This window comes from Gavia stellata, chromosome 1 (assembly GCF_030936135.1).
Source record: "Gavia stellata isolate bGavSte3 chromosome 1, bGavSte3.hap2, whole genome shotgun sequence".
NCBI lineage: Eukaryota > Metazoa > Chordata > Aves > Gaviiformes > Gaviidae > Gavia > Gavia stellata.
In genome coordinates this window covers 9730542-9745379 of record NC_082594.1, presented here as the reverse complement: position 1 = coordinate 9745379, position 14838 = coordinate 9730542, and the positions used below count along the sequence as shown (strand labels likewise).

Here is a 14838-nt window from a genome sequence, read left to right as displayed (position 1 = left end):
CAGTAGGAATAGGTGCTATTTTAGAACAGGTTACAAAGCTGACCTTATAACTAATTTTAAAACTTTTTCTTTTATTTATTCATTTTTGAAGGTTATGAGGATTATGATCACACATGCAGCTCTGCATAGCTGTCCACTTGGAGATGATGGTGACTCCTTAGAGAATATACGCAAACTCCTGGTTAACCATCAGCATAGTGCTCCTTTTATCCAAAAGATTTGATAACTGCTTTTCACCAGCTCTCCAGTTTCGTTCCACTATGTTGTCTCTACCAGCCTAAACCATTTCCTAAAATGGTCCTTTTGCTGTTCCTTGCAATCCTGTTATTGAAGGAAGATGTCTGTGGGAACTTTGGGCTTTTGGTTTCTGCACAGGCCAATGAAAGAAGGGTGGTTGCACACATGCCTGGTGATATTATCATTGGAGCTCTATTCTCTGTCCACCATCAACCAACTGTTGACAAGGTTCATGAGAGGAAATGTGGAGAGGTAAGAGAGCAGTATGGCATTCAGAGAGTGGAGGCAATGCTACATACCCTTGACAGAATTAATTTGGACCCCACACTGTTGCCAAATATAACGCTAGGATGTGAAATAAGGGACTCCTGCTGGCATTCTGCTGTGGCTCTGGAACAGAGCATTGAGTTTATAAGGGACTCTCTTATTTCATCAGAAGAAGAGGAAGGGATGGTGCGATGTGTGGATGGATCTTCATCGTCTTTCCGCTCCAAGAAACCCATTGTTGGTGTCATTGGACCTGGTTCTAGCTCAGTTGCTATCCAGGTCCAGAACTTGTTACAGCTTTTCAATATACCTCAGATTGCTTATTCTGCCACAAGCATGGACCTAAGTGACAAAACTCTGTTCAAGTATTTTATGAGAGTTGTGCCATCTGATGCGCAGCAAGCACGAGCTATGGTGGACATTGTCAAGCGCTATAACTGGACCTATGTTTCTGCTGTACATACTGAAGGTAAGAGATTTTTTTTTTTCCATATAAGAACGCCTTCGAACTACTTTGATGTTGTCAAATAAATAGATGACGGTAATTTGATGTTGTTTTTTTGCCACTCATTTGTCAACAGTATAAACTTTTACTTAATAATAATTTCACATTCCCTATGGTGCTGAAGTAGCATCATGTTGATAATGGCTGAAAACAAAGTTTGAAATACAGGATTGTGTGTGCTCTAGGGCCACTTGTTGCTAAAACTGTTTACTCTGGAGTCTCCTACGTGACTTTAATTTAATTTAGTGGACATTTATTTATTTTTCTTAATCTACCAATCAGTGTATTTATGTAGAATAATAATTTTGACTATATTGGTATCAATGGGTAATGAGAAAACAACTGGTCTCCCTAGTGCAGAAGAGAGCTAAATCATCATTTGAAACTGTAGCTGAGTTAGAATGTGTTCCTGCCCAATATCTGAGATACAGATGCACAAATACCAGAAAACATGTAGTTCTGGCTAATACTTGAATGCAGGTTGTCCCAACTCCTGGATACCAGAAGTATTTCTGTCCTTTTTATAATACTCCATGGAGTATTGCAGCCACTTCTTGATCTGCATCTGGCCATTGGTTTGGGGAGTGAGCAAGGGAAGTCTCCTTGAATCTTCTTCACACACCTATGCTCCATCAGAAGTCGAGAAAATCAGAACCATGTGCTAAATTGCTTTCTTCTTTTTATTAATTTGAGTTATAGCTTAAGCTTTATATCCAGGGTATGATTAAAGGGAAATGCTATGGAAAAGCTTACCTGATTTCATTATTCCTTGTTTTAGCAGAGTTGAGTGGGTTTATCTTGCTGTAAGTGACTAGAATTTCATACTGCCTTAAGAGCAGGTTTCACCAGTCCCTGTCTAATGACAGCACCATTTAATGAGTTTTCTGGAATTAGGTTCTATGATGAATTTTAGGATCTCACTGGGTTGCCTCTGTTTAAACAGACAAACTCAGAATATGATCTGGGAATGAAAAATGTTATTAAGAGATTGAGTAGTGGTGACGACGTTTCTGAACAGCAGCAGATGCTGCTGGCTTTATTACAACCAATAGAAAGCAGATTGTCCTTCCCACACACTGAGTATTCTTCTCTGGCAGCCTTCATACTATTCAAAGCCCTTTTTGGGGTGATGCTGGTCCATTGCTAGTATGTAGAGATCTTCATCATCCTACAGATATGTAGAGAGCTCATTCTGCAGTATTTAAAAAAAAAAAGTTAGAACTTCCATGCAGATTGTTGCAGTCATGTTTCCATCATGATAACAAAAGCTGGTAAATAACTGCAGTCTCTTTTGTATGGGGATGCATGAATATATTAACAATTTAATATAACAGTGCATAAATCACCCTACATCACATCACGTAGTGAAAGTGCTGTGTGCCAGCTGATGCCTTTGGCATGGCTTGGTATGCAGCCTTCGCTTCACAAATGTGTATGAATAACATCATGGTCAAAAATAATGCCACTGATGCATCCATCACATTAGCGTAAGATTTTACACCCTGACTGCTTTTGCTGACTTGTCTAATTTTTGCTATGAACAACTTTTACACCTCTGCTTATTGAGAGGGAATGCTTATATATTCAGTGTGGGAACTGTCAAGCTTATATCAAGGTCTGATTCTGCATAGAGTGGGAATACTTACTTTCACCACTTCCCGTGGACACTCTGTTCAGAGCAGATGGTAACATATGGCATGTTAATCTTATGGCAGAGGAACTTTGCACTGCGCATTGGAAAGAAGGGAATAGGGACACAAGGATTGAAGCCGGAGGTAGCTGCTATGAGCAAGACAGGTAGAAAATGACAGAGGAGCTGGCTGTGAAGAAGGAGAAATGATGAATGATATATCTAGTACAACATGTGACTACTTCTGCCAGTATTAAATTGGACAAGATAGGTGGTACGTTCTTAATACCTGAAGCCTCAAATCATTCATAGCATGTTTACAGCAACATAACTCTGGACTTCAGTGAACGAACATTAAACTTGGGTTCTGGGTATCTTATGATCCTATCATCTATTTGCATAGTCTGGTCACGATGATGAATATGCACTCCAGTTAAACAACATCATGCAAATATTTTCTAACAATACTACAGATGGTATTTATAATGGGATAGACAAATACAAACTGGTCAAGGTATTTCTTTGAAACGTGACAATGTCTGATGTTCTGGATACTCTCCAAAGATTATGGCAGATGTTGTCCCTTCCAGGAAGAGAAAGATTTTTTAAGAAACACCACTAAACACTCTTATAGATGAATGTTAAAGTAGAAGAATTGAGTAAACAAGCAAAAGAGATATTCTTTATTTATATTATTTATTTTTGTACTTAATTTTCATTTCATTATAGCATCTGTTTACCTCTAAACATTCAGAATATGCCCCTATACTCAGTGTCCTACATTCATAGGTATTATTTCAAAATAGAGAAAAAAAAAAAGTTGTTGAATCCCACTTCTTGGAATTTTTATCGATTTAGGATCTTGCCCACCCATTGAGAAAGGAACATCTTTCAGTGCCTCCAGTAATTCTGGCCATTTACATTCATTACCTTTAGCTAATCTTGATGCATTAGCCAGACTCTTCTGAAGTATGATCTTCAGTTTCTGGTAAGGATTTCCAAGGAGAGGGAGGGTCCTCTCTTTCAAAGCTGGACTGGGAGAAAAGAAGAGGCAGAAAAAGCGTGGTTATTTCATTGCTTTGGTAGTTGCATCAGCAGATAAAGTTATAGGTCTCTTATTGGTCTAGTATAAGAAGAGCCTGGGATAAGTCAGTAGCTTCATAATAAAAAGCATCCTGTTTGAATCTTTCCTTCTGCACTAACCATCTATGGCTGCAGTGGATTAATATTTTGGGAGGTTGATCTGAAGTTTTGTTGTTAAATCCTTATTCAAGAGTTCCAGGTTTTAAATATGCAAAAATTTTGAGAGGTTCTCGTAAGCTTTGCTCCTTTGACATTTAGCATCACAGTTTAATCTAGGTGATGCCTCCAGGTATGCAAGTAACCAGTAAAAGTAATTTCTTGAGAATTGGAAGGTAGCAAGCACTATTGTCAGTGGAGCTCTTGTAATTTTAAGAAGGAAGTTTCTGAAATCCAATTAATAGGAAATGAGAGCAACAAAAGAAGGATATTTCTCATAAAGCAACAGTCATCCTTACTTACTGTAGTGTATTTTACATATGCCAATCAGAAATCTTTGCAAGTCTTAGATAGTCTAAGGTTGTAACTCCCCTTGCTTGGCTCTGTCAGGAATGACATGTGCCACTGGCATCATTATCTTTCCCCACTTTCCAACTCTTCCTTACATTTAATGATTTGTGGGGCTCTACTCTGAACTGACCTGGCTTTAAAATAAGACTTTTTAACCCACCATCAAGACACTTTTAAAAAAAGCCTCATCAGTTCTGGAATCCAGGTCACTCCATGGCCCCACGAACAGACATGTTCACACTGCATGGCAGGGAGGTAGGAGTGAGTGGGCAAAGAGGGAAAATGTGATGGGAAACTCCTTGTACTAAGGACCTACCACTTAAAGCCTGAAGCAAGTGCTTTCCACTTTATGGATTGCTACATCAGGCATGCAGTGTGTGCTGGAGACCATTTTATTTGAAGTTTGCATACTGATGTAATTCTTTCAGCTGACCTTAGAGATGTTTTTTTCCACTACTGTGATAGGAACAGAGCTTAAACAAACTTTCCTTAAACTCAAACCTACTTTCACTTCTTAAACCAACTTTGCAGACAGACAGCAGGTCAATAATGCAGTCAGGAGCTCAGTCGGTGCCTCTTTCTCAGGTGAAGTAGTTCAGCAGAGAGAAGCCCTATGGTTTATTCCCTCAATTTCTCAGAGCTTTAGGGGTTTTTTTTTTACTCATGTAACTGTTGTCCACCCCCAGGGAAACTAATGCATGGACAAGGGAGTGGAGAGGAAAATTTGTGCCTGTATCTGGATTTTGGGTGGTGATGGTTGGCATGCAGATGGGCCATGCAACTCAAGCACCTTTGGAGTTTTGTCTTGGCCTTTTCTTGCTTAACAACTCGGCACCACAACTAATCAGAAATGGTTGGGGAAATCGGGGAGAACCTGGCTGTCTGCCCCAAGAGACAAAGAACTGTCTGTTTACCTCATTTACCATATGAAAACATTCCCTGGTCTTTTTGAAAGATCAGAGAAAATTGTATGCAATTTTCCCTTCTCCCATTATTGCAGTTTGAAGGCCTCATTGAAAGCCTATTTGAAGACAGCACTCCCCCATTGACTAGACTGACATTTGGATGAGGCCTTACTAGTCATAAACAAGGTAAATCCCTGAGAGTCTGTGCTTAAAATTTGCCTGGAGCCAAATGAATTAATAATTTGAAAGGCAATTTTCATTGCCATTGGAAACCATTTATTTTGCTCTGAATGAAGAGGTGATGTATGTGGGAAAAATAGAACTGCACAGGGGTACAATTGAAACACAATAGGCCAAATTTATTAGGGATGGCAAGGGATAAATTTCAGTCCATTACGTAAAAGGTGTGATTTACTTTTGAACACAGCCTTAAGAAAAAAGCCACTTTGTTAACATTTTCTTTAGACAGCTCCGGAGGTAAACATTGGATCAAACTCATCCTCAAAGTCCTCTCTGTTTAACATCACTTTCCTCCATTTAAATTTATCATAAGTGAATACACAAAGGTGGTTCACGTTCATTTTCTTAGGATCGACCCAGGCAAGCATAACAGAAGCAGAACTTTTTTTTCCTGCAGATAAGGGTTATTTCACACATTTCCTTTCATATTTGTTCAAATGCATCTGGTTACAAGACTATTTTTGCCTACATCCTTTGCTGCCAAGTAAAGAGCAAAATGAAAATTAGTCATAGTCTATGAGAATAGGATGAAGAAATGAATGAAAGAGCTGCAACAAGTTGACCTTAAGCCTGTTGCTTGGAACAAAATGTACTTATATGACATTGTGGAGATTTTCTTTCAGACTCTAGCTTTTTCTCCTTTAGCTACAAAAACTATATCATGGTCATAAATATTATTTGCTTTTCACAAAATAATATGATCTAAAATTAGATTATTTTTATTTTAAGCACAGGTGATACTTTTTCATGCTTTAAATGAAGGAAAAAAACACATAGAAATTATATACCAAAAAAGGTCATTGCTAGTCCATACAAATATTTTCAATTTCAAAGAAAGTTTATTTCTAAAAATCTGTTGCTGAAAATTGAAGAATGTCCTGTCTAAAGACTGGAGAATGCTCTATTTCAGCAACATTTCATTTTTTACCCTTTGGCAAAATAATTACTTGGGCTTTTTATTTTTGAAATTACTTTTATTTTTTATTTTTTGAGACTTTTAAACTATTTTAAACGTAAATGTTGAGATCAGGATGGTCACAATTTCATATGCTCTCAATCACATTAGTCTTGTAGCAAAAATAAAAAATATCTCTCATCTGAAAGAAAATATGGGAAATGGAAAACCCAGTTCCAGACCGATCCTGTTGAGGTGCTTGCTCATTTTTATTGAATGTTGACATCTATAACAAAGGTAGCTTTTTTTTGCCCCATTTCAAATATTTATTCTAGCATCACAATTGTGAAAAGCAAGCAAATCATAGAATCATTTAGGTTGGAAAAGACCTTTCAGATCAAGTCCAACCGTTAACCTAACCCTGATAAGTCCACCACTAAACCATGTCCCTAAGCGCCTCATCCACACGTCTTTTAAATATCTCCAGGGATGGTGACTCAGCCACCTCCCTGGGCAGCCTGTTCCAGTGTCTGACAACCCTTTCAGTGAAGAAATTGTTCCTAATATCCAATCTAAACCTCCCATGGTGCAACTTGTAGCCATTTCCTCTTGTCCTATCACTTGTCACTTGGGAGAAGAGACCAACACCTATGCTATCAATCAGCTGGGACTATTGAGATAAAAAACTGCAGTAGCATCAAGTTAATGTTTACTTTGTTCTGCAGTGACTTGCTAACCGGACAGCACTTTAACATTGCTGGCAGACTGCTCAGCAGATATACCCACCTTGAAGTATCTTGACTGACAGAAAAATACAAAATGAGAGGTATAGTGTGGAGCATAATGGGGATGAAGATTGTTAGGGGAAATACCATGAGACAGCAAAGGTGAGCAAGGACGTGTACCATTCTAAAGTTTAAAAAAAAAAAACACCTTGAATGGAATGATATAGGGTGGACTTGGCTAAAATCAGGGCATTTGGATCTTCAAAATGTCACTTTGCTTCTTTTGTTTAGGGGCTAAATGTTTGAATGTCATTTTTTCCCTCACTTAGACTCTATAGATACTCAACGAAAATTGCAATGTCATGAAACTTGCCTTCATTGGGAAGAGACAGTGGGAGTCCAGCATCCTCCAGCTTCATCTTAAATTTGTCTTTTGCCTTAGGTCTGGAAATGGCACAGTTCTTGTCCCCATCCCCACAGTGCACCTCTTCAATCAGGGAGGGTTCTATTAAGTTGATGAGATTTGGAAATCTTTCAGGAAACAAGGCTTCAGTGCACAGTGCCTGCTGGGTCACATTAGTTTTATGAAAGAGGGTCCTTCCGATATTCAATGTTAGAGATATCGAATATATTGAATATATCTAATATAATAATATAATATAACTATTATCAGATGACCATGGGTAGTGACAATGGTTCACTTTCCTGTATCCCTTGTTGATATTTTGTCTTTGAGATGAAAGAATACATGCTATAAACCTGTGTGGAAAACGGATTTTCCGTACAATTAAAAAAAAAAAAGTTCCTGAAGCATTTTTTACCCCAAGTGAGAATTGAAAGCCAAAATAACAACATTTTTTACTGAACGAAAGCTATGATAAAATTCAGAAATTTGTCAAAATAAACTGCTTATCTTGTGGTCGCTCACGGGACACGTGCAGGTTACCCAAGGGATCAGGCCAAGCCAGCACGGGTTCATGAAAGGCAGGTCCTGCTTGACCAACCTGATCTCCTTCTATGACCAGGTGACCCGCCTAGTGGATGAGGGGAAGGCTGTTGATGTTGTCTACCTGGACTTCAGCAAAGCCTTTGACACTGTTCCCCACAGTATTCTCCTAGAGAAGCTGGCGGCCTGTGGTTTAGACAGGTACACTCTTCGCTGGGTAAAAAACTGGCTGGATGGCCGAGCCCAGAGGGTTGTGGTGAATGGGGTGAAATCCAGCTGGCGGCCGGTCACAAGCGGAGTCCCCCAGGGCTCGGTTTTGGGACCGGTCTTGTTTAATGTCTTCATTGATGATCTGGATGAGGGGATAGAGTGCTCCCTCAGCAAGTTTGCAGATGACACCAAGTTGGGAGGGAGTGTTGATCTGCTTGAGGGTAGGAAGGCTCTGCAGAGGGATCTGGACAGGCTGGATCGATGGGCTGAGGCCAACCGGATGAAGTTCAATAAGGCCAAGTGCCGGGTTCTACACTTCGGCCACAACAACCCCAGGCAACGCTACAGGCTTGGGGATGAGTGGCTGGAAAGTTCCCCTGCAGAAAAGGACCTGGGGGTGTTGATCGACACCCGGCTGAATATGAGCCAGCAGTGTGCCCAGGTGGCCAAGAAGGCCAACGGCATCCTGGCTTGCATCAGAAATGGTGTGGCCAGCAGGAGCAGGGAGGTGATCATGCCTCTGTACTCGGCTCTGGTGAGGCCGCACCTCGAATACTGTGTTCAGTTTTGGGCCCCTCACTACAAGAAGGACATTGAGGTGCTGGAGCGTGTCCAGAGAAGGGCGACAAAGCTGGTGAGGGGTCTGGAACACAAGTCTTATGAGGAGCGGCTGAGCGAGCTGGGGTTGTTTAGCCTGGAGAAGAGGAGGCTGAGGGGAGACCTCATCGCTCTCTACAACTACCTGAAAGGGGGTTGCAGAGAGGTGGGTGTTGGTCTCTTCTCCCAAGTGAATAGTGACAGGACTAGAGGAAATGGCCTCAAGTTGCGACAGGGGAGGTTCAGGCTAGACATTAGGAAAAACTTCTTCACTGAGAGAGTGGTGAGACACTGGAATAGGCTGCCCAGGGAGGTGGTAGAGTCACCCTCCCTGGAGGTATTCAAGGAGCGTGTGGATGTGGCATTGTGGGATGTAGCTTGATGGACATGGTGCTGTGTGGTGTTGGGTGGGTTGTGGCTTGTTATTGTTGTTGTGTGGCGTGGGTTTTGTGGTTGTGTTGTGGTTTTTGTTTTTTTTTTTGTGGGTTTTTTGATGTTGTGTGTTGTGGGTTTCCCCCCCCCCCCCCCCCCCCAGGTTGGACTCGATGATCTTACAGGTCTTTTCCAACCGTACTGATTCTGTGATTCTGTGATTCTGTGGTTGTATTAAAAGAGTTGATAAAAGGTAACTTTATAAGCCAAATGGAAACTTCCTTCAAAAAAGTGTCAACTTTTAAAAATTTTACACAAATATTAATGTTCTTTGACAGTTTTGATAAAAGGTGTTTTACTCAAGGAAGAGCTGGAAGGTTCCCCCCATCCCATTTTATTTGGCGTGTCTTCCATACCGCCAATCCTGTATACAAATGAAACAGTTTTGGAGACAATGACATCTCATTAATCCAATAGTTAAGCAGGGGCTGATGAACCAGGTCCCATTATTCATTATTTGTGATGATTTGTGGTACTTCTGCATCTGCTGTATTACTTTGCTTTCTTATACTTGAAACCATAGATTTTTCTTTTTCCATGCATGCTACCTAGTCACAAGAAATTTAAATAATGAATTTGTGAAGTTATAATTTTTCCTAGATTTCAAGGTCAAAAGTGCAGTTAGTACAATGGTATAAGAAAAAAACCCAACACATTATTTCATATTCCTTGATATAGATGCTGTTATAGAAAATTCAGGGGAGATCAGGGCCATGTTATGATGGGAGCCAGGAATATGGGCAGAGAGACAGAAGAAAGCTACCCAACATCACTGGAAGGACTAGGATGAGAACCCACTTTTCCAGAGTACTAGTTTAAGACCCCAGGTATGAAAAGACTTTACCAGACAATAGAATTTAATTTCCTACATAAACAAGGAAAAGAAAGATGTCCTGCACTTTTCAGTATCTTTATGCATCAAAAACATATTGTAGGTAGCTTAATAGTGCAGGAGTTATATCAATGTTGCTTCAAAATCGGACAGTTTCTATATAGTTAAGGAGCAGGATAGGTATTTCCATTGGTCCATACATGAAGGACCACTTCCTGTATTTACAAGAGCTAACTTGTGATTTCTCTGAAAACTAAGCAAGGCAAAAGGCCTGTGCCACATCTTTTAAACTTTTCGATCTTCCCTAAGGCAGTTCTGACTAGCTGATTCTTGAATCATGCAGGAGACAGTCATCTTGGAGGTGAATCAAAAACTATAGACTTTGCTTTAATTTAATTTAGAAGCCACTGGACAGAGGATAGCATTGCATTCATCTTACTAAAATCTGATTGCAGGCTCCTGATGATGTGTAGGCACACCATGCTGTAATGCAGAGTATTATAGATAAATCCATTGCATGTGTATGCATTAAAGAAGTGATTTGGAAGGTCGTTAACAGAACAGTTACCATCTACCTTGGCAAACAAATTTTGAGACAATCCCGTTCATAAATCACAGCCTTGTTTTTAAACTAACATAATTTAACTCATCATTCTAAATGTGCTGACTGGAGAAAAACACAGTTAAGATTTCCTCTAATTGAGGGGTTTGATTTTTTTTTTTCTGGAAGTGTCTGGCAACGTTTATGGCTGGCCAGATACATGATCCAGGTGATAGATGTGGAAGCCTCCATATAAAATCAATTACATTGTCAAAGGGCAGACAAACAATGTATTGGGAATGGCTATTGTTTGAAGTGCTATATGTACTACACAAGTTGGAAAGATAATAACTGGGGCAGCTGGTAAACCAGCTCACTGAATGAATCCCAAGAACAAAACCCAACCTAACTGTTGAGAACAGCGGATAGATAAGGAAAATTACCTGTTTCCCAGTCTGTTGTGATCTAGTCAAATGCTTCTTATTTGTCCTTACCTAGGGTTTGATTTTATTTTGGTTTTTTTACCTTTTCTTCCTGAGATAGATTTCTTCTAACTTCCTAGATGATGTTACAGGCATTAGGAGGAAGATGAATAGAGATATTGCCAAAAGAATGGTGCAAAATTGTAGTAAGAGGACTATGGTCAGGACCCGGGATCTAGGATCTAGGAAATTACCTTATCTCAGTGCTAAGTTTTTTTGTGAATAAGATAGTTACAGCAGGTGAACCAGTTGTCCAACATTGCTATTTTGGAGTGCATAAAGCTTTAGGCAAGCATATGTAAACTACAGTTGATCTAACATGGCAGAGTCACAGAACGTGTTCACCTTTCCCTGATTTGAAATTACAGAAGTCTATTCTCTGTATCTTAATTTTGCTAGGTAAGATAGGTAATAAAATGACAACTAGTCATTGGTAGTTATTGCTTAGGCTAAAACATATTGTTTATGAAGATATACATAGAGTGTCTTCACGTAAGGACTTCATGTAAAGACAGAGTTGATTTCACCTTTGGGTGGTCTGTTCGGACTGTGAATTATCCTTTCTTCAAATGAAATGTCTGACTGTACTGCTCCAACCTAAAGCCCCTTTATCTTGGTATGCTCTCAGAGCTTCTCTTCCCAGGCATTGTTCTAATCTTTCTTTTGGCTAAACCAAAGTACTTTAGTTCTCCTATTACTTCTGTAAAGTGTTTTTTCCAGATGCTAAGTCATTCTTATAGATTTTGTATAAACCTTTCCAGTTTTGTCAAATCCTTTTTTAAGAGCATGTACCTTTTTTTTGCTCCTTTTTAGGAGGATTGGTACTCCATTTACTTCTTCAACTTGCAGTCAGGTAGGAGATTGTTTTCCACAGATCAGCAAACAAGCTGCTGTTTCTTACCTTATTAGCAAATCAATACAGCGGTGGCCTATAAACATGTACTGTTTATTTTTCCCTTTTACAGTTACCTGCCTCCATCTTGTCATAACTCATCTTCTGCCTGTCTGGTTTACTATCTCACCTTCCTCAATGTCTGGTGGGGGCTTTTTCTCTTCCTACCATCTCTTTTTCTGGTTACATTAACTCCTTGCTTCTCCACCCCCGGTTAGGTTTAACTTTTTTTTTCCTCTTATCCCTCCCCGGTCAAAATAAGATTATCAAACAATTTCAGGTAAATAATTGTATGAATAATATAGGATGCACTGATTTGGAAATTTCTAAAACTTTTTGTTTATGTGATCATGACTACCAACCAATGCAGATCGAGCCCTCACTAAAATAAAGGCCATCAGAGTTGCACACTATTTTTAAAGGTTTTTCACCTGGAGAATGCAGACTTAGTCCAGATGTCTTCTAAAGTTCAGGATTTAAAGTCCAGATTCTCATTAAAAAAATCTGATTCCAACTAGATATATCATCCAGCAATTCTACATTTATTTTGTCTTAAAGCCTTGCGTATCACAGTTGTTCCATTTGCAGATTTGGCCTTTAGTGAAAAACAGAGCATTTTTTCATTTGCAGGCAAAGCCTTGAAAGTGAAAAATAAGCTGAAGTTCTTCCTTTATTTCACCTTCATCAGTTTTGACAATCTTCATTCCCAACTTCATTCTCAATTACATTGGGATAGGTTCTTGGCCAAAATACCTGTTGCACTTAAAGAGCCCAAAACCATGTCCCATCCACCTTCTCTCCACCAGGTTGCCTCAGAGACAGTCTTTGTAAGCAAGACGAGCGAGCAGTCAGGGACCATGCTGACATGTTCTTGAGGGTGTTCCCTGGCTCGCAGAAGGTATTGTAGATGGCTGTGATCTCGGAGCTGTGCCGAATGGGCAGCATAGATGCATCCTGACAGCAAGTGAGTGAAACTATATTTAGTCATGGAAAAAGAGTAAAAGCAAGAGGTTTGGAAAGGGATCTTATACCTTCTGTTGATGGAGGATGAGCAGTGAGTTTCAGCTCCTTTCTCATTTCCATGCTGGCTTTGCAGCTCAGGGAAGAATTTTATCGTAGGTTTCCAAAGAAGTCCAGGGAGGAAAATTATTAAAAACCTGCAGGTGCTGCTCATTTGGGTTTATGAGTAGAACAGAACTTAAGGTTGCATTTAATAGGTAAGCAGTTCTTCCTTTTTCTTTTGTCTTTCCACACAAAAATACAGGATCCAAATCCTTTTCACATTAACAGAAGCTTTCAAAAAGATTAGGATATGTGCCCAAAATGAGAATATGAAAGAGTGTATATTATCTTTCCATTATAAGCTTCTCATACGTCTTCAGTCATGGTTATATATATAAAGGGCTTCTTTGTTTTTTTCCTTCCAACAGCGCTGTGGGATGTGAAGTTACCTTGCTCATTTTCATGCATATGCAAAAAGACAGGCAATTTGTCTGACCTATTTCTTTCCCTAAAGGGAAAGTATGAGACTAGCTCAAATTTAAGGGGTCTAAAAAATGTTGAAGTCGGATCAGATGCCCTCTTTCTCTGACTTGCATCTCTCCCATGAAAGCCCACTGTACAGGGTATTTAGATACTTCTTTTTTGGCACCTCCATGCCCACTGAAAAGAAAAGGATATGTAGATGCTCTATGTCTTAATGAAGGTTTTGTTCACTCAGACAGAATTTGTGTGGAGGGATTTTTATTTTTTTTCCCAAATCCAAAGGCATTTATGCAAAAGCGTAAATGTCAGCATGCCTAAGTAGCTCAGGGATCTCAACCTTATGGATTTTGTACAAAAGTCAGACTTATACAATGCTTGGGACAGTCTAGGAAAGTAAGCTATGTAAGATTCAACCAAGGAGTGTAAACTTTACAGTCACAACAACATCCTGCCATAGACTTTTACTGGAAAAGTGAAGGTTACTTGACCTGTGGACTTACCAATCTCTTTTCCTCCACCATTCCCTATTGGGCTGTTTCTTCAATTTGTGCAACCTTCCTCCCCCTCCCTCTCTCTGGCCTCCTGCCTGTTAACTAGAACTGTCTGAATCATGCAGGCTAACATAGTCCTTTTCTTTCCCTGCTGCCAAGATGATTTTATTACAGCTCTATGCATTATTCATGTGTATTCAACCAACAGTTTATGCAGACAGATTTTGCTGTGCGAGCTGTTCACAGGCTGTTCAGGCAGGGCTAGACGGTGCCTTTAGGCACCACCCTGTGGGAGGAGTGACATGTAAATGGTGCTGACCCAGTAGGCAAGGTGCTGAGAAGCCTCTCCGTCATGCATGCTTGCTTATGACCATGTCAGGCCAATGCTGGAGCCTCTGATCTGCATGCGATGGAGTGTGCGTCACACTAAGCCACGCTATGAGAGGGAAGACTATTGCATCCTCAGCTCCATGCTGTGGATCTGCCTTTGCAGTTTGGTTAGCTTATGTCTTTGTGGGCTGGAAACATAGTACTATCTCTTCTTCTAGGCCCATTCCATTGCTCTGGTCAGGAGTGGGAATCAAATTAAATCACCAGAACAAGAAAATTTGGCCTGAGAATATTGGGTGTGGAAAGCAGGACAGTGCAGTGGCTACTGGAGCAGGGAGTTTGGGGTGGTTTAGGTGGAGTGAGAGACCCAGTTCTTTGCTCCCCTGGACTACCTGCGTGGCCCTGATGAAATTGGAAAGATCATGCCAATGCCTTATGATGGAGAGACTGGTTCACATACACCAAGGTTGCATCGGGCTGTACCATTACAGTGTTATGCTCAAGTTGATCAGACCATTGGGAAATACAGCATGGGACATGACACTGCGGAGCTGAGGATCTCAGCTAGTGGCTCAGCTCAACCAGCTAGATCACAGCTATATTGGG

At 40.2% G+C, this 14838-nt stretch overlaps 1 protein-coding gene across 3 annotated transcripts in view; it reads left to right on the top strand.

Moving 5' to 3' along the window:
• Positions 1-294: 294 nt before the first annotated feature.
• GRM5 (glutamate metabotropic receptor 5) overlaps positions 295-14838 on the top strand; it is a 274277-nt gene continuing 259733 nt past the window's right edge. For all 3 annotated transcript variants that reach the window (XM_059816107.1, XM_059816101.1, XM_059816093.1), the window contains exon 1: positions 295-973. In XM_059816107.1, coding sequence (XP_059672090.1) covers positions 295-973 — 679 coding nt within the window. The remainder of the gene's footprint in view (positions 974-14838) is intronic.